At 42.7% G+C, this 20,927-nt stretch overlaps 1 protein-coding gene across 1 annotated transcript in view; it reads left to right on the forward strand.

The window, feature by feature from the left end:
• Window positions 1-3,147, forward strand: part of KCNMB4 (potassium calcium-activated channel subfamily M regulatory beta subunit 4) — a 42,309-nt gene extending 39,162 nt beyond the window's left edge. Inside the window, exon 3 of the mRNA XM_065423437.1 lies at window positions 2,979-3,147. Within this exon, the coding sequence (XP_065279509.1) occupies window positions 2,979-3,147 (169 nt within the window). The remainder of the gene's footprint in view (window positions 1-2,978) is intronic.
• The last annotated feature ends 17,780 nt before the right edge of the window (window positions 3,148-20,927 follow it).

Genomic DNA, 20,927 nt, shown 5'->3' on the forward strand with positions numbered 1-20,927 from the left:
CCCACACTCACGGGGTCTGTGCCCTTCTTTCTAGCTTCATGACTATGTTTTTACACATTAATTGACCTGGGTGGAGTTGCTAACTTGAGTGCAGCTCATTGTTTTGCATCTGAATTTAAAGAGGGGGCTCATATAATTCTTATAATTCTCTCAGTGTTCATTTTCCTCTTTATCAAATATAAAATGGTAGATTCATGTATAAGAATATGATAATAGCCCTTTAAATAATTTGTGAGCCCTTTAATGGTGCTCTCTATATTCTGTATTTTAGAACCTTCCAAAAATCAGTCAGAGCAGCAGTAGCATGTACTTAGGCCTGGCATGTCAGTTTACATATAGTAAGCATGTTAACGTGTCATGTCATGTACACAGAAAATTATACAGTAAAAATAATACAGATTTTAAAAATAGGACCTTTACTGAGTACTCCAATATCGGATACGTTGCACAGGTATTTGGGATTGAAGAAAATGCTTAGCATGCCTTTGGCTCATTTCCTGTATGGAAAACTTTTAAAAGATCAAGCATAAGACTTAAATATCTATTTATAATGAAAGTTACAATTCATCACTCCTGTAATTTGTACAAATGCGTTCCAAATTCTCTGATAGGACACAACTGAAAGGAAGTCTGGCTTTCTCTAATTACACCTTCATTGCCCTAATTGAATCCAGTTTTCAAGTTTGCTTGCTCACTGTTCTATTTATCTTATTCTTTGATTAGTACCCACTTTAAAAAAAATACTTAGTCTTAACTTTCCTTGCAAGTTGAGATCCGAGAGTGGGGATGCTCTTTATTAACCATTCATTGTCAAATTCCACTCTGTTTAGTCAAACAGTAGGTACAAAGTGTGACAAAAACAACATAGTATTTTCTGAGAAAATAGTTTAGATATGTGTGCTATCATTCAAATATCAGATATTGAGGGGGGGTATTATAGTTATAGTAACTAATTTACTGTCTCAGTATGCTCCAGGAACACCCAGTAGAGTGCACTTCACTTGCTGTTCTCCTGAATATGCCAAATTCGTTTGCTGCTGTTTATTTTTTTATATTGCACTAGGGCAGAATCAGGGCCCCATTGTGCTAGGCACTGTGTAAATGTATAGTGACACTGACCCTACTATCATGAACTTCAAATCCAAAGGGCTAATATTCAGTGAACTAACCATTTCCCACTGATTTCAGTGGGATGTCCATGGACTCTAGGGGTTACCATATCAACACAGACTATCCATCATTTAGCCTGGAATTCTGTCTTTTCTGGTGGCTGGGATGTTTCAGGGAAGGAAAAAAAGCCATAATATATTTAATGATTTCCACAGCGAGGTATTTGGGGAAGAGGCAAAAGAGTTTTGTCCCGACTCTCCTGACCCTGAAGTATGAGGTTTGTTTGTTTTATAATAATCAGAAAGTGAAAGTAAAGTTGGAAATAAGAGGATCAGCAGCCGATGAGTAGGGTTGTAATCACTGGGCCAAGATCTCCTCTCATTTCCACCAGTTTTCTATCAGTATAATTCCACTGACTTCAGTGCGGGTGCGTCTGATTGAAACCACTGAGAGGAGAACCATGCCAGCTATATTCAACTCACTGGGCTTAATAACATCAACATGCAAGTTATTGGTTAGTATTTTAAGCAGAGCAGTTTATGGGAAGACAAGCATCAGGTGGCACTGGTGCAGAGGGGTAATGTTTGAGATGTCCAGAAAAGTCAGAACCAACATCAACGCAAATCCTTTTCTGAAGTTTGAAAAAGTTCTGTTCCCCTCTCATAGTTATTTGTATGTGTGTTTCAGCACTTTATGGCTCTGATTGCAAAAATTGCAGAACTGTCCATGTATCATGAGGCTGATTTAAGGTTATTACCATCGTTACAGTGGGAGCAGAAAGAGGTAGAAATGAGAGAACTTGTCCATAAGATTTCCAGACGAAGTTTTCAGACTTGGGAGGTGCAGATAAACAGTTGATATTTCAGGCGCTTTATCCAAACTGAGTTTCTAAACCTTTTGAGATTTCCCTATTGGAAATTAACAAACCTACTACAGACCAGACTATTAAAACAAATTGGTCACTATGGAAATGGAATTGGCCTCTGCCTAGGGTAAAATTTTCAATAGCACCTAAGTTCCCGTGACTTTTGAGGGGATTTAGGCATATTTGAAAAGTTTACTCAATCATTTCCATTGGCAGTTGTTTTGTTTTCACGAGCAAACCACAGATTGACACTACTCAGTATGATTGATAGAGTCTGCTGCCATGAAGCCCTGTACTAGGCGATTGTAGCAGTTAAGGGATGAGAAGAAGGCCATGTCTGTATTAGGAATTTGCCTCAATTCGAGCAATTGATGGCAATCCACAGAGGTAGTTAGGCTGTAGCAAACCCCTAATGCAGACAAGTGGCAGAACTATGGGGAAAAGGGTGGTACTGGCATAGGCCCTGCCTATGTTATATTTGACTGTTACCAATACTTTGTTTCAAGCATTATAATTCTCTCCACACCCCCCATGCCCAGTGTGGTCAAAGCTAAAAGTTAATGAGTTAGAATGTTTAAATTACATTTTAAAGTAATTACCCCATTTTGATGCAATTTGACACCTACATATTAGGGTACTGGTTTATTGTATTAAATGATCATTTTACTGCTTTTCCTAAATCACGCTCCGACATTGTTACATTGTGCTATCTTTCACTGCTTTATATGATAACCTAAAATCCCAGACCATTTTTATCTGAATGGGTTTTTCTCTGCAAAATACTTCAGATAAAGCACCCTGGCAGAATGCCATGAATGTTAATCATATATTTGCAAATTAAAGTGGTGGATGAAATGGAATGATCCACTTAATCATTTTCTACCACTGTTACAAATAAAATGCCATTATTGTTTCCAGGTCAAATGCCTTCCATTGAAGGATGAATTGATGCCTGTTTGATATATATAATTTATTCCTCCTCTCTTTCCTCCCTCCTTTACAGACCAGATGATGTGCTGCTTAGGCGTACCCACGATGAGACGGTCCTCTTGCATTGCTTTCTCTGGCCTCTGGTTACTTTCCTGGTAGGAGTCCTAATTGTGGTCCTGACAATCTGTGCAAAGAGCTTGGCCGTCAAAGCAGAGGCAATAAAAAAGAGGAAACACTCATAAATGGAAAAGTCACTGAAGGAAAAGGAAAAAGTTGTAAGAAAGTCGAAAGTGGCAAATTCGACATACCTGCACCTCTAGTGCACCCAGACATGCCCATTGCCAGGGTCTTATCGGGCTTTGGTGTTGCTGATGCCTGAGGATTATTCTTGGGGACAGCTTTATAAAATATCAACTAATTGCTTCTTCTGCTATGACAGTAAACAAGAATATTCCACCAAAAGATTCTAAACTGCTCCAAATATGCTGTACTGTATTAGACTAAACTTGAACAATGGCTAATTTATCCAGGTCTTAGATGTACTGAGGGACAATATCAGAAAACCCGAAAGGTGGTGAATTTCATCTTTGCAAAACAATCTTTGTTGTTAGTATTTGGTATTAAATATTTAAAATATTATTTACTTTATCATAGACCGTATTTCTGAAATAATAAAGGATGGTGGTTTGGTTTTTACCTTTGTTCAGTTCAGTTTTTTTAATGTAAAGTTCTAAAGTAACATATTCCACTGATTTTATTTTTCTTCACTGTACTGGAGAGTTTCATTTTGAAATTGACATTTTAATTTGGGTGTAGACAAAATTCTTCTTTCATCCTCGGTTGTTTATCTTGCAAAATATTAAGATCCCTGAGGAATTTTTTTCTTGTAACTGGAAAACAAATAACTGATTTTTATTTGAAAGAGGAAAACAGTGCTGGGAATAATCCTATTGACTCAATAGCATTCAGTCCTTAGCAGTTCTATAGTATTCTGTGAGTTATCCTATTGGCGTTATCAGCTTCACAAAGTGGTGATATAAACCACACACACATCGTTTTGTAGTAGAGATCCCACTAAGATGCTGTGTGACACTTCTAATCACATACACCTCTACCCTGATATAACACGATCCGATATAACACAAATTCTGATATAACGCGGTAAAGCAGTGCTCCGGGGGGGGGGGGGGGGGGCTGCGCACTCCGGCGGATCAAAGCAAGTTCGATATAACGCGGTTTCACCTATAATGCGGTTTCACCTATAATTTTTTGGCTCCCGAGGACAGCGTTATATCGGGGTAGAGGTGTACTTAAATTAGAAAGTTCTATGAGCCATGCAGTCACTTTACATCACTTTGTTCAAGTGATGGTTAAAAGAATAAGATCTCAACTTTTTACAGGCCCTTAGTGCATGTAACTAAACTACCATTGTCACAGTCACTCCATTGCTGTGTACAGCATTAACAGTCTCAGCAAAAGGATGTTTTTCAACATCAAAAATAAGATGTCCTAGTAACTGAATAACTCAATATCTACTTTCCGTATCTTACCCTGCCATTTCCAACTTTCAGCATCGTAAACCTGAGGGATATTTATCCTAGTTGGGTTAGAGAATAAACGTAGGAGGCACATTTTAGTTCAATGCAAAGCTGTCTCTACCTTTGTCACAAGTCTTATTAATGAGATTCCACTTTTCAGTATGTTTCTGATGTACATCATATGATAATATAGTAGATTTTTAACCTTCATTAACAAGTCTGCAACTCTAAACCTGCTTTTTATTTTTTTAATCTCTGCCATTCTTAGTGTTGATTTAAATATAGAAATCTAATTTGTTGCTTCCGGGCTCATTTGACAATTATCTTTAGAAATGTTTCCACAAGAAAAAGCCAACGACTTTAAACCCTAGGAAACGTTCTGTTGTCATAAGGTGATTCCCATTGTCTATTATCCTTTCAGTGGTTATTGTATAGATAACAATCAAATATTCAAATACTTTAATAGCTTTTTATTTTGGAAATTAGCATACAATGGGGACAGCATGGGGTAGGACCCAGGGCTGTGATTTAGTAGGCCTGCAGTCTATTCCTAGTTCTGCCACTCCCCTGGTGTTTGATCTCTAGGATGTCACTTAATCTTTCTGTGTCTCAATTTCCCCATCTGTCAAATAGGGATAATGTTATACTTCTCAATAAAGTGCTTTGAAAGCTAGGAATGAAAAGTGCTATATAAATGGTGTACAAATTATGCTCTGCTCAAAGACTCATTCACCGGGAAGTGTACCTTTTATCATCCTCCTCCTTTAGGTACCGTCTGAGTCTGAGGGCGGGGGGGGGGGGGATTGCCATGATGAATGCAGGTTGTGATTTTTTTTCAAACTGCCTATGGACGTTTGGCACCTTTTGAAAATACAAGCCTGCTAGTTAGCAGAGGACATATCTTTTTATTCAGTGACAGTGTCTAGATTTCATGACCTCTGTTTCATGTGCTGCAATCCTGTTGCCTTAGCAACACACTACCTTAGCAACAAACTGAACCATTCCATGGGTTTTATTGTCACACTGCAAATCAGAGAAAATTGCTGTCTTTGGGCAATTTTGCCATTTGAGTGAAATAGTGGCAAGCCCACTTTATATATGTTTCCATTGACACCCACTGGGAATGACTCGCTACAGGCAGTCTATATAATCGTTATTTGATGCACATTAAAATATCTTTTTTTTTTCCAAAGGAGATAGAAAAATGTGGTGAGATTCATCCAGAGTTTGAGGCAGCAGCTTGGTTCTCATAAATCCAGATTAACTAAATCCTCTCTATCTTTGCTGTAAAAGCTCTTGTGACTGAATTGTGTGGCTGATTCCCTGAGCAAAGGTAAGGCGTGAATTGAATCCCTGTAGTCAAACTGAGTTTGTTCGGACATCACAACTGTAAACCTGCTAGACTTGCGGACCCCACTGGGAGTAAATCACAGTTACCAGGATGATACTAAATCACCTTTCATCTTGCAGAGCAGTTGCAGCATGAGTAAACATAGAGAATTCAATTGGAAAGCAAAGAAAGGTAGTAAGTCTTTTTCCAGCATGCTCTACAGGCTGTGGAATAGTTGAGGAAAGAATTAATTCTTCTATCACAGCCTTTGCGTTGGTGATATAGAAATTTCCATCTAATCCCTACTCTTGATGACTGCCTCTCGGGATTTCTTACCTTAAGATTGTTTTTATTGATTCCCTATTGGATTAATACAGGGGTTCTCAAACTGGGGGTCAGGATCCCTCAGGGGGTCATGAGGTTATTACACGGGGGGTCGTGAGCTGTCAGCCTCCACCCTAAACCCCGCTTTTCCTCCAGCATTTATAATGGTGTTAAATATATAAAAATGTGTTTTTAATTTATAAGGGGGGGTCACACTCAGAGGCTTGCTATGTGAAGGGGGTCACCAGTACAAAGGTTTGAGAACCACTGGCTTAGTATATTTTCCAATACTTATTGCATATTCTCCAGAGATCTCCTGCTAAGAAAGCATCTAATTTTAAGCAGATCAGACTGGTTCTCCATTTCAATCAATATTTATATTGCCACTACTTTGAAGGACTCTGGTTCATCATGCTCTCCAGTGCACAGCTTTATAAAAAATGTGCATTCTCTTTCATGTGCACCAGTTTGTTTATATAATATTCAAATCCATTTGCTTCTTATGCTTATTTTTTATAAACCTCATATGAAATGATTTGAACATTGTTTGTTTGTTTGAGCCCATCTTCTCTGACATTGTGTTTTGCATGTTTTTGTAGTTGTAATAAATTAATAAACATTCAGAGGTGGATTAGAAAAATTAACTGCTATGTTAAGAAGCTTAACTCAGTTTACATGAGCAGGAGAGGCACTTCTGTCTGCGTAGCATTCAAAAGTAAACATGCACACTCTGTAGTGTAAATATAGCCCGTTTTGAGTAAAGTGTGTGTTCTGTGCATAATGGGTTGGAATTTGAGAGCATAGTCTGTCTCTTTAAGGCTGGGCCTCTGCTCAAAAATCAGCTCTGGTGAGCCAGCGGGAGGTTGCAGCAGGAGTTTGAACTACTTAAGCAGTGGTCTGTGTGAGCTGTGTTGCGTTGGGTTGTTACAGGGTTACCAATAAAGAGTTCCGGTTTAGACAACATTCTGGTCTCTTGAGTGTAATCTGTGGTGAGGGAGGACTTCACTAAAGCTCACCAGCAGAAAAAAAAGTGGCATACACCAAAGGCCTAAGCTATAGCCCGTTCCAATGGACTGTGAGCTGGGCCCTAATCAACCGAAATGTGATAGCCAAGCATTACAACAAAACAGTCATTTGGATACTCCTACCTTCACAGAGTGGTTAATTCCTTTGGTGAGAATTAGACACCATAAAGATGATGTGACTGGATTTTCTCAGTTTCTAATGCTGTGGAAGTATAATGGAATTTTTAAAGCTGCTCTCACCTCTTTTGTCCTCTTGTAGTCCTTTGCCTCAGCTCCAGACATACAGAAGTTATCCTTCCAGTACCATATATGTACACCTACAACTGTGAGGCATATCAAACAAATCTCTGCTTTTGGTACAACAAAGGGTCTATATAGCTTGCTTATCCTCCAGCGTCCAGATGACAGAGCAAAAGGAAAGATCTTGGTTTAATAAGGGAGATGCCAAAGGGAAAAATAGGTTAAACGTCTTTAAATCCCTAGCAAATGGACCATTCTTTATAGCGATTAAATAAACTTCAAGAAGTGCAAGTCCCTGGCAGCAAGAGATGTAATTCCTATCCATGACACAAAGAGTAATAGATGTATTTAAAATGTTTAAATGTATACCAGTGAGGGAATAATATAGATGCTGGGATAGTGTGGACTGCATGTTTATAAAAGAAGTGGATTGCTAAAGATCTTTTGTCAGTATTGTAAATACATGTTTTTGAATAACAAATATCCATTTTTGCAAACTTTAAACTGTCTAAAATATTTGAGGGACCTAGGTGAAACAGAAGGAATTATCTAGAATAGTGCAAAAAGCATCAGGGAGGGGTTTATAATAAGTAACCTATTAGACTGTGGAATAGTTTCCCAAGAGAAGTGACAGAAACTTCATAGCTGAAGTCATCTAAAACATGGAGTAGGTTTGCTTCCATATTTAATTTCCATGAAAATCAGCAGTCCCTTTCCTCAGCATGGAGCAGCTGCCAAGCCTCTATTAAATTTAAAACAAAAGCCTTCCCTAATTTTGTCATCTAAAGAAGTTGTTAAGATGAAATGTCAGTTTAACTATCATCTGTACCAATGGAAAGCATAAAAAACATGAACAAGAAAACCTTGGAAAGAATGATTATGTAATCAATCAAACTGTCTTGGAAGATCACAGCCTTGCTGAATGGCTCAGACTGGATGTTTACGCCTAACCCTGGGAGAGGGTAGGGGGTGTACCATATGAACCGATGTTCTGATACAAAAGCGATTGCCTACATGTGCAGTGTTTAATTCAGTTGTATCATTCTAATGGAGGTTTGCAATCTCATAGTCCAGAAAACCATTTTCTATTCATTATGCATACATCCTGTAGATTTAAATAGGGTTACCATACGTCCGGATTTTCCCGGACATGTCTGGCTTTTTGGTTCTCAAATCCCCGTCCGGGAGGAAATTCCAAAAAGCTGGACATGTCCGGGAAAATAGGGAGGGGTCGTGGGGCTTGGGTCTGGGCTGGAGCCGCTGGGGCCGAAGCCGGCGCCGCTGGGGCCGGCCGTGCTCAGCCGCCGGCCGGCACCGCTCGGCCAGGGCCGGGGCCGGGCCGGAGCCGCTCAACTGGAACTGGGGCCCGAGCCGCTGGGCCCGGGGCTGGGGCTGCTCGGCCACCGGCCGGCGCCGCTCGGCCGGGGCTCTGGGGCCCGAGCCGAGCTGGAGTCGCTAGCGCCAGAGCCACTCGGCCGGCGCCCCAGGGCCCGAGCCGGGCCGGAGACGCCGGGGCCAGAGCCTCTTGGCCGGGGCTGGCCGCCGGAGGGAGCCGCTCGGCCGGGGGGGCCAGACTGGGCCGTGCCTCCTCGCGCCCCCCTCACCGCCCTAGCCCCAGCTTACCTGCTGCCTACCTGCCTCAGGCTTCCCGCGAACATTTGATTCGTGGGAAGCAGGGGAGGGGGAGGAGCAGGGGGCGGAGCGTTCAGGGGAGGGGGCGGAGTTGGGGCGGGGACTTTGGGGAAGGGGCGGAGTTGGGGAGGGGCTGGGGGCGGGTCGGGGCCCCGTGGAGTGTCCTCCTTTTAGAATATTAAAATATGGTAACCCTAATTTAAAAAGCTAATGAGAAAAGTAAATAGAATGATTCATCATACTGTATAACTGTATGTGAAATAAACATTTAAAAAATGCACAACCCATTTCCAAAGAGTCTGCAATGCATAGATTAATCATCCTGAAAATAAATTTCCCAGAAAGGCAAGGAGCCTAAGACTTCTAGAAGCTTCTCTGGTCCTGTTTATATAAAGGGTGATCTGCTGAGGAAGAGTCTTTATTTTAATAATATACAGCAGTATAAAATATATGCCATGCTCTTTCATAGTTTTTTGGATCATTCTGGCTTTGAGTTTCATTTGTTGCTCTCTAGAAATAGTATAGGAAAATCAATTCTCACAAGCTGGTTCGATGTTGCATACTAGCTTTCACCAATTGACATGTTTCCTAGGCAAAGCAGTTTAAATGGACAGAATTCTTATGGTTTGAAGAGAGTCTCAGAAAGAACAGGTCTCAAAGAAAGTTAGTACTTTCATTTTGTTCTCAAAATCCAGGAATGCCAAAGCAGGGTTGTTCAGAGACCAGTGAAGTTTCCCTGTCTTTGTAACTGCAGCCTGAGGACAAATCCAACCTGGGTGTTCTTGCTGGTGGGCTGAAATAAGAAGCAATTTCTAGTCCTTTTTCAGGGAATAAGTAAATATTATAGATTGTGGGGTTTTTTAAAATTTATATATATAAATTCATATGCAACCTTCTGGCTCTTGACAAGAGGCTAATATGCAAAGCCTGGGCCTCTCTGCAGGCAGTTTGTGGGGCTGCAAGCTGAGTTTTAAAGAGTATCCGTTTTAACACATGGCTATGACTTTCTTTGATTTTGCAGGATAGTATTTGCCCGCTCAGCCAAGCTAATTGGTGCCATTGTGAAGAAGTGGGTTGTAGCCCACGAAAGCTTATGCTCTAATAAATTTGTTAGTCTCTAAGGTGCCACAAGTACTCCTGTTATTTTTGCGGATACAGACTAACACGGCTGCTACTCTGAAACAAGTTAATTTTTGTAACTGCATGCCGTAGGAGCAGTACCGTTTACATTACATACCAAAGAGAGATTTGGTGGAACAGTGGCGGATTATTGAGTCCTGGGATAAAAGACTGGAAGATGGGATTGAAGTAGATAATCTTAGAGATCTTTCCAGTGCCAATTGTGAGTGAAAAAGGAAAAACTGATAGTTGAGACCAAACAAAGACTGTATCAAAGGTAGAGAGAGGAAGATTTTGGAATCACTGAGCACTGGAATGTCTGCTTTGATGAGAGGAGACTTAAAATTGGAGAGCCACCTCAAGTTCAAAATTGACTATGCTTGTTAAATGATCCCGGAAGGGAATAGAGTACGAGCCTTCTCTTAACTCAAAAATACCCGACAATTACTTCCAGTTGAATAATAACAAAGGAGACTGATACTGTGAAGCAAAGAGTGAGTAAGGATAAAAAAGAAACATTAATGAACTGAAGTGTTGTCATGACAATGGAACAAACTGACACTGCTCATTTTCTGGTGAGAGACGTAATTGATGTAACCCCCTGTGAACCCAATAACCCTAGAATGATACAGCCTAAAAGCAGTTAACCAAAGTCAGGCCAAGAAATATCTGATGTAGGCTAGAACCTTGCTGAATTTTGTTTTGAAAATCTAGGCTTCTGTTGATAGGAATGTATCCTCATGAGAGAGCAATCCGAGGTCTTAGGGTAAAAGAGAACCCCATACTAGAAATGGAGGAGAAGGATGGAGCTAAATGAGAATGCAATTAAGACTTGGGGGGCATCAGGACAGCAAAAAAGTAGACTCACTGCTAGCCCAAAGGGCTAAGGAATATATAGAGGACTTTTAGATCGGGGAGAAAAGAAATGCTAGAAAGGATGTGGGCCCATTAATAAATGAAGGTGATAAAATTCTGAATGACATTAAAATGGCTGAGCTATTGAACTGATCCTTTAAATCAGTCTGTTTAAGAAAACAGGCCTGGACAATCAGAATTAATGCTATTTATAAGCAGCAGAGAAGACAATTGAATATACACCAGTCAGTAAGTCAGATGATATGCATCCCAGATTGTGAAGATTTCCTAATAAATATACTGAACACTTGGCAATCAGTTTTGAAAAGTCATGAAAAATTGGTATCAGAAGAAAGGAAAAATGAAAATGCCGTACCAACATTAAATCAATCCATCCAGATCTAGGAAATCTAGCTTCAATCCTTATTAAAATGATGGACCGTATACAATTAATCTGAAAATACCTCGAGGATAACAGAATCACAACCAGCAAATGGCATGGATTTATTAAGAACAAATATTGTCCAATAAACCCGATTACATTTTTTACAGCCAACCTAGAGAATAATGGGACTATACATGAAGTAAAACAACTAGCATTTTATACTGTGGTTCAAGATCTCATTTGAAAAATTAATTCAAATCAGGTTGGCTACGAGCAATGAAAGATGGAGTTCTGGCTGAAGAACTGTCAACACAAAGCAATAGTAAATGGCATACATCAGCTGCAGTAAGGTGTGTGGTGAAGTGCCTCAGCTGCTTTTCTTTATTATATGAAAGGCAACAGAAAGAGTCAATTAATTGCATTTTTAAAGCATACAGAATCTGGAGGAGTTATGAACATCAAGTGATAGACAATACAAAGGAGACCACAACAGGTTAGAAATAGGAGCAGGAGATAAAATGCCTTTTATATCTTGAAAAATATGAGCTAATAAATTAGAAGTGGTGGAGGAGGGATACAGCAAATACAGACGCAGTGGGAGGAAGCTACTTGGAAGGCAGAGATGCTAAAAGAAGAGCCATGACTGATAGTAGACCGCAGAGTGGTTATGGCACAAAGCTAATTATACATGGTTCTGATGTAGAAGAATTGGTGTCTAGGACTGAAATCACCCACTCCTTGGGAAACCGAGTCGCCTTTCCAGTATATTTGCATATTTTATTAACACCTTAACTCTGGGTGTGGTTGTGTGTCAATTCTGGCATGTTTTTCTTTAAAGTCATACTGTTAAATGGGAGAAGGCAGTTACCAGAGCTATCACTTGACAGGTTAGTTTTAGAATAGTTCTGCATCTGGAGTTTGGGCAGGAAAGGTGTGCATGGTTATCAGGATATGATAGATAGATGTTGGCTTGCATTTGCGGCTGATCAGCTTGTGTCTTTAACCGGCATTGATACTGCAGTTGCGTCTGTGCAGGTGGCAGAGCCCCATGACTTTGGTGTGATTCCCTGGGTTGCAGGGATCCAGCTGCAAGATTAAGGGGATAATGTTTCTTTTTCCAAAGGGTTTTGCATGTGTATATAGAGATTACGCACGGCTGCGTGGCATTTATGTTTTACATTTCCCTGGGGGTTTTATTCAGTTTAATCAAAGAGCTCAGAACACCTTACAATTGACTATGTGGTTTAACAACTTACAAATTTGAAAGCATTTGGATTTTTCTCTTCTTTTTATTTGAATATGAGAAGGACTCAACATCAGCCTTATAATGGGACCGTGGAAGCAACCTTAACTCTCCATAATCAAATAGCATACACCTGCAGAGTCAGGCCTGGAATCTTGGTCCTCTAGCAACCAAATCAAAGGCTCTTTTTACCCCTTGTGTTTAAGGCGATCTCTGTTAACTGTCACCTCTAGAAGTGCTCTGAATTTGTTTCTAATCTGCAACAAGCCACTAGAGGACAACATATTTATATAGGTGTGAAATTCACCATGTGCAGTAGGCTAGCACAAGGCTTACATCCTACTTAAGCCCTACTTACACTTTTAAACAGAAAATAAAGTGGGAATAAGTGATGCATCGACTTTGTACTGGCCCTTTGCACAGCAGTGAATTTCATCCATAATGATTGCTCCTGTTCCGATTGAACTCAATGGCAGAAAACTGCCAACTGACATCCACGAGTTCAGGACTGGGTCTCTAACTCCCATTGAAATCAGTTGGGCCCAAAACTATTCACAAAAAGAAATCATTAATAAATGTGCTCGATCATAACCTATTTTCTTAATTTACAGTAGGTGCAGGAGTTGTCAAGGAGTTTTCACTATATGGGAAGTTTGAGCAATAACAAGCCATTTTTGAGCAAAACTGAAACAAAGAAAAGTTAGATAAAAGTCAGCATTTCCAATCAGGGTTATATTGAATGACCAATTACTCAAAAATGGTTTGTTCCTGCAAAGTTTTAAGAAAGTTTCTCTCTCTTTTTACCTTTAGAGTAAATGTGATGGTTTAGAACCCATGCCAAACTGATACGTGTGCCAACCTAGGACTTTATAATGGAAGCTGGTTCAACTTTAATTATGTCTCTTAATTATATGGATTGAGAATAGTCTCATTTCCTTCTTTCCTTCATTTATAACGCACATCTTTCCCCTTTCACTTTGTTGTTTCTTTCTTAATCATACTGATGACACACACACACTGAATGGTGTGGCAAAGATTTACCAAACTCCTCAACATTCTGCATTCATTGATACTGAGCTCTGTCTGTCTTGATAATTAGCTGTTAATCATCTAAGGCAGGGGCGGGCAAACTTTTTGGCCTGAGGGCCACATTGGGTTTCCGAAATTGTATGGAGGGCCGGTTAGGGGAGGCTCTGCCTCCCCAAACAGTCAGGTGTGGCCTGGCCCCCGCCCCCTATGCGCCCCCTCCTATTTCTCACCCCCTGACGGTCCCCTGGGACTCCTGCCCCGTCCAATCCCCCCCATTCCCTGTTCTCTGACAGCCCCCGGAACCCCCGCCTCTGACCACCCCCCCGCCACCCCATCCAACCCCTCCTCTCATTCCTGACTGCCCCTCTGGAACTCCTGCCCCATCCAACCACCCCTTCTCCCTGACTGCCCCCGGAACCCCTGCCCCTGACTAACCCCCGCTGCCCCATCCAACCCCTGCTCTCATTCCTGACTGCCCCCCTGGATCCTCTGCCCCATCCAACCACCCCTTCTCCCTGTCCCGATTGCCCCCATAACCCCTGTCCCTTACTGCCCCCCACTACCCCATCCAACCCCCCCTCTCCTTCCTGACTGCCCCCTGGGGACCCCTGCCCCGATTCAACCTCCCTGTTCCCCGCCTTCTGACCGCCCCGACCCCTATCCACATCCCCAACCCCTGACCCCACCACCCCAAACTCCCCTGCCCGCTATCCAACCCGCCCTGCTCCCTGCCCCCTTACTGCGCTGCCTGGAGCACCACTGGCTGGCGGCGCTACAGCCACGCCACCCAGAGCACCAGGACAGGCAGCCGCGCTGCCCGGCTGGAGCCAGCCATGCCATCACGCAGCACAGAGCACCAGGTCAGGCCCCAGCTCTGCAGCTGCACTGCCCCAGGAGCTCACAGCCCCGCCACCCAGAGCATTGCGCCAGCAGCGGGGCGAGCTGAGGCTGCGGGGGAGGGGGGACAGCAGGGGAGGGGCTGGGGGCTAGCCTCCCGGGGCAGAAGCTCAGGGGCCGGGCAGGAGGGTCCCGCGGGCCATAGTTTGCCCACCTCTTATCTAAGGGCTCGCTCCACTACGGGGAGATTGACGCTGCTGCAATCGATGCAGCAGGGATAGATGAAGCGGGTCTAGTGAAGACCCACTAAATCGATGGCAGAGCGCTCTCCAGTCAACTCTGGAACTCCAGCTCTCGGAGACGAGTAAGGGAAGTCGACCAGAGAGCGGCTCCCATCAATGTAGCACAGTGAAGACACCGGGGTAAATCGACCTAAATTACGTCGACTTGAATAATGTAGCTGGAGTAGCGTAATTTAGGTCGACTTACCCCCATAGTGAAGACAAGCACTAAGACATTCTGTACCAAGCTGCGTTCCTCATCATTGTATTGTTTCTCTATCAGCCATGTCTGTCTAATAATCCTTCCCTTAGGTTATGTTTTCTGGGTTGGTTATCAAGATGGCTGAGGTTTTAGTGATGTCTCAGAAAAAAAAATCAAACATCAAATTAGTGATTCTTTTTTAAAATTTGCCAAAAAATCTATTTTAACTGATCAATTTAAAATTCTATGCAAGCGTTATGCTTCACTGGCTTGCAGCGTTCTCAAACTGAGTCAAACGATGGCATTGGTAATATTAATTACTGTATCACAAAGAAATTCTGATAATTTGGCTCTCTTTAAAAAAACACCTAATCTCAATTTAAAGAAGCCCTGTTACTACCGTGTGACACTTCCCAGGGGTACCCAGGTTTGCAAGGCATCTTGCTACAACCTGCCTTTAGCGTGAGGAAGCTTTGTGTATGTGTCAGCCTCCCAACTCCAGCCGCAGGCAACACAAGCACATGCAGGCTGAGCTGTCCCTCTACAGGTTAGCAACTGGTGCACCCCAACCCCTGAGCCCTCCGAGTGCCGCTGTGGAGTGCCCAGCCCATTCCACTGGACACCTGCACTATTCACAGATGTGCTACTCCCAAAGGAGCAGAACACCCCAGCTTGCCAGTTTCACCTTAGAGCAAAAGCTCCATCTAACACAGCATTTTAGATATGTATGTGGCTTTGACTTTGAAACTGCAGTGTTCATAACACTAGCCAGGGAGGCACTCGCAGTCTTGTAGGGAATGAAGACAGTACGCTTCCTTTGCTTTTGTTTTATTCCCTTCTTACCGTTCGGTCTAATGCTGCCTTTCCTTTTTTGTCTAATGATGTTTGTTACATGCACTGTATGACTCACACATTTGTCTGTTATCCCTTTTCTAAACATCTGCTGTTATTTAGCTTAGCTGTTTAGACTCTCTCTGCACATGAGCCTCTCTGAGACTGAAGTCAGCTTAGCTCCATCTATGCTAGGATATTGACCTGCTGCTGATAATGGTTGTCAATAGTGGGTCCCACCTAACTCACGGACATTGTTTTAACTACTGTTGTAGAGAGGGCAGAGAACAGTTTACAGCACCATTTCAGACCGCGTGACTGAAACTTGTGCAAATTGGTGGACTGTATTGGTCCTGAAAAGAGCTTTGGCCCATCTATATTCTCAACCCTGATTCTGGAGGACCTGGTGCTGACAATTCATGTCAGCAACGGGTCCGTTTCCTAGGCTGTGAATCTGGTAGACTTTTTTCTTTAATTTCCCACCAGTGCTGCCACTGGTGCAGCTCCATCAGTGGTGGAAGCCTGGCTGGCTCACTAGCATTTTAATCTTCGTGCTTAGGTCTAGCTGACAAGGTGTTTTAATGCTGACAGATATGGGCAACTGGTTTACGCTAGCTCACCTGCTGTTGCTCTCCCCAGTAGAACTATTCCAGTGCTCATACATGTAAAGAAAATCAGTCTAATGTCAAGAAGAGCTTAGAATGGTGGGGGAAGGGAGACTCTTTTGTATGCAATACGGTACCAGTATTTAGAGGTCTATAGTCCCTCTCTGCACAGAAGAAAACAAATGATAAAAGAGTAGTTATAATATATATTTATAAATTTATTCCTAATGAATTTCAGCTTTATAAATTAAAAGCCCATGGAGGACCCAAGGAAGGGCTCACGAATTTACTGTCTCACCTTCAGAGCTGTACTGTAGCTTCTCCCACTTCATATTATTTATCCTCACTTGCTGTGCCTTTCCCTGGCTTTCCAGACTTACACGTGGTTTGTCGTTTGGCTCAGTGATCTCTTGCTTTAAGAACCAATTTCCCTCTTTGTCATGACATCTGCCATGCCTTGGATGTCAGCATCGACTTCAAGCTTGGACCCTTGTTCTGTGCGGTCAGAACAAGATTTGCAACAGTACTCTGTGAAATGTGTGATTGATTATTCAGTTCTGAATATCAAGTTGGAGGCTCAAGGGCTATTAATTTTCTCTAGCAGACAACTATCACACAAGCAGCCTTTAATAAGCAATTCATTCCGTGGCCACATACCAACCAGATTGGAGAGTGTGGCCTGCAATAAAACTTTAAAATACAACATTACTTTGTATAGCATCTTGCATACCATCTGGTTTCCAAAACACTTTCCTGAGTTGCATAATTTAATTACACAGTTAAGTAATAGAGAAGGAACGAAAATGAGCAGGTGTAGGTAAGGGAATGTTTGTCTGCTCTGTGTGTGTGTGTATGTGTATGTGTGTGTGTATATATATATATATATATAAAACATTGTGAGTCAAGTTCTTCCCTTGGATGTGCATGCAAACGGATTTGAACTGGTGATCTAGCAGCAAAATAGGCCATAGCCCATTTATAATCCTCTGAGCAATCCAGTCCTCCCAAAAGTATAGTTTCTAATCCGCAGTTTAAAATATCTTGGATCAGATTCCCAGATGTGTCAGAGTGTGGCTTGGGGTTGAGGGGCATACGTGGCTTCACAACACCCTTTGGCCTCCCCAGTTCTTCCCCAATTTTCTTAGCCTCTCATGTGTGGTGTTCTGTCTTATAGTTCACAAGACATCTGTGTATTCTTTCCATAACCAATTGTCACTTGTATGTAATACCTTGTAATTCCTCCCTGCTTCACAGTCACCATTCTGATTAGCAAATACATGCAAATTAATGTGAGATCACTGCTCTTTTATTCTACTTTTATTTTTAAAATCTACTATTTTTATTCTTTGCAGAAGGGGACAGTTTCCCCCCCTCTTCTGCGTCCATTTGCCATCATGTATTTATTATACCCTTGTATGTTCTATCTCTTTCCCCACTTTGTTTGTGTCCGTCTTGCCTACCATGCTACAAATAATAATATGTACGTGCACAGTAGTTCTATACAATAGGGGACTTTTATTGAAAAAAAAACTAGTTTCCCCCACTTTCTGGTTACCAATTAAGGGCCTGATCCTGCACCCACTAAAGTCAATGGCAGTTTTGCCATTCACTTCAATGGGAGGAGAATCAGCGCTCAATTGCATATAGTCATTGGGGTTTTGTTGGTAATGCCAAAATCACAGCCAGTACTGAGATTTCAGTAAGAACGCATTCTCCTTGGCCTTGGGTTGTATGTCACATATTATTTGTAATTGTTCATGCTCTTAGCTTAACTGTTTTGTTATGTTGTATTGATTGGTGAAGAAAGCTCAATCAAAATGTCAATTTAAATATTGTTTGTGGAGGTGCTTTGGGGCTTTACCCGTTGTCCTTTACTTGCCTAACCTCTCGCATCCCTGTAGTTCACAGGCTGTCTTTAGTCTCACTGAGCTCCAAATGAGGTATTTGAACTATGAATAAGGTGGCAGAATTAGGCCCAAAATTTCCTGATTGTTGCACTTTTCCTCATGTGGTCCCTGATTCAACAAGGCATTTAAGCCTCGTCCCACTGAGGCAAATGGAAATACTCACATGTTTAAGAACTTGTTAAAACAAGGCTGTGATGGGTTTTCTACTCTTCCTATTGCTGTTTCCAACACTGTAAAGAGTGAATATTGTTCCCGCCAAGTTTGGCCAGATGTTGAGAAATGCTGCACATCCTCAATTCTCATTTAAAAGTCAAGGGGAGTTGAGAGAACTCAACATCTGCTTCGATATTTTTAGTTCTCCCCAACCTTCCTTGCATGGATTCAATTTCTGTTAGCTCATTCGCTAAACGTCTGATACTCAAAAAATCTTTTTCTTTCTTTTGACTCCAGGCATCTTTCAGATACAGTGGTAAGCTAACTGGCTGGTTGCATTTATCACATCTTGAGCCCATATTCTCTCATGTTGTTTGATGCTTTCTACATTGAATAACTTTCTTTGTTACCTCTGTGTTTCTTCATTTTTACTTAGTCTAAAATAACAATAGTGAAATCACTGTGACAAGCAATTAAAATGCCCCCAATTAACATGTGAACTTGTTTGTCTCTCTCTCTTATTTGCATTACATTTTCCTTCCCAAGCAGTGTGCGGCATTTGAGAAACTTTATTTTATTTTTCTGCATTTAATTAGTTGTTAGTAATTACTTCTACGGTATAGCTCAGCTTACACTGAGATGTATTCTGGTACCATTACTACACAGTATATGATATGTGTTTTTCTTCAGGAAGGCGTTGGCTTTCCCCTCTGTATTGCTACTAACCCCCTTGCTCTTTTCATATTTCTCTACTCGCAGTAGGATAGGAAATAAAACCAAATTGCTTTTTCTGGCCACAATCCTGTTCCCATTAATGTCAATGGGTGTTTTGCCACAGGGCCCAATCCTGCTTCCCCGGCATCTGTTTATAAAAGCTCTTCAGAAGATCTTCATATTTTTAATCTATTAAAACTTTCAAAGTGAATTCTGCTATTGTAGCCCTACACCACAGCCCCCAGCTCTGTGAAAATGCAAGCAAATGCAACTGAAATATCAGCCATATGCATTCTCCACTCGCTCCTTTTCGGATAGTCTCTCATACTGGCTCGCTCTTAAAGCCATCCATTTTTGTTTCCTTTCATTGCTGTTCTCCTGCAGGCGGGGTCTTCCTAACAACTAGCTCACTTTTTTGAGCCTTTATAGTCTTGCACTGCTCCCACATCTGTTGAAAATCTTTGATGCTTACCAGCTGCAAGTGGGTAGGAAGGATGGCCAAGTAGCTAGGCTAGTGTGGACTAGGCTGCAGGGAAACTAGGTTCAATTCCTGGGTCAGCGGCTGACCAGCTGTCCTGACTTTGTAGGGACAATCCTGACAGTCAGGCTTTGTCATATATAGGCGTTTATTACCCACGTCCCCATTTTTCACACTTGCTGTCTGGTTACCTGAGGTCAGCCACAGATTTCTCATGCAAAGTTGAGTAAACCCCTTAAACAGCTTGGTGTTTAGCTACTGTAGTTCTACTGTGCAGGGAGGGGCAGGCTGCAGAGTGACAGCACGGGGAGCTCCTATGTTCTTCAGAGCACAGAGCCATCGCACCTGGGAGAAGATGGAGGGATTCTGGAGTGGGTAATTGTTTGGGTGTGGGGCTGTGACTGAAGGCACAGTGGGCTCACTAACCCTACACATAAGGGCTAAGAGCTCTATCTATGCTGGGATTTAGGCGTCTAAATCCAAAATGTAGAGCCTCAAAACCCCTGATAAGCTGGTGTCTAACTTGGTAGGTGCCTACGTCTCTGTCAGTCAAATACCCCAGGCGCTTAAATTTCTGAGTGGGTATGTGCACCCCACTGCCTGAATCTTGACACCTGCCTAGCTCACACACAATCCAGCAGGCACCTACAGCTAGGTAAACCCCTGAAGGGCCCAATGAGGCCCTGCTCAGAGCTTCTCCACTAGATCATGCCCTATAGAGGAAGAGCCCTCCCCCCTTATACCTAATAGCCCATGGTTAGAACACTGCCCCTGAATATGGGGGCGACAGGTTCAAACATAGACAACTTGTGCCCCCCACTAGTGTGGGGGGGGAGAGATGGGCACAATTGAACGGGAAGATGTGTGACCACCCCACGTCTCCTCTGCCCAGCGACCCCCACCTCCCCCCCACACCCAGCCTGGGGCTGCCATGCTCTTATGTTACCTGCAGGGGGTGAAGGGGGCTCTGTCTTTCTCCTGCTGTGCCTCCCCGAGCACGTTGGGCCATTCTCCCTGGCAGCTGGTCCCGGGCGGGGAGCAGGACGGGGCGCCTTCTCAAGCGGCCGAAGCTGGATGCTCCAGGTCGCTGCTCTGTGCGGCACAGCAGCTGCCTGAGAGAGAGAGCTCTGCTGGGGCAGCGGCTCACGCCCCCCCTGGCCCAGCTGCCAGGGACAGGGGCCAAATGAGCCAGAAACATGCCGGGGGGCGGGGGGGGGAGGAGACTCTGATTCGCTCAGCCTGGCCCCTGCAGCCTGGCCCAGGTGGGGTAGGCCTGTTGCTGCCTCTCCAGCCT

The sequence above is a fragment of the Emys orbicularis genome, chromosome 1 (assembly GCF_028017835.1).
Source record: "Emys orbicularis isolate rEmyOrb1 chromosome 1, rEmyOrb1.hap1, whole genome shotgun sequence".
NCBI lineage: Eukaryota > Metazoa > Chordata > Testudines > Emydidae > Emys > Emys orbicularis.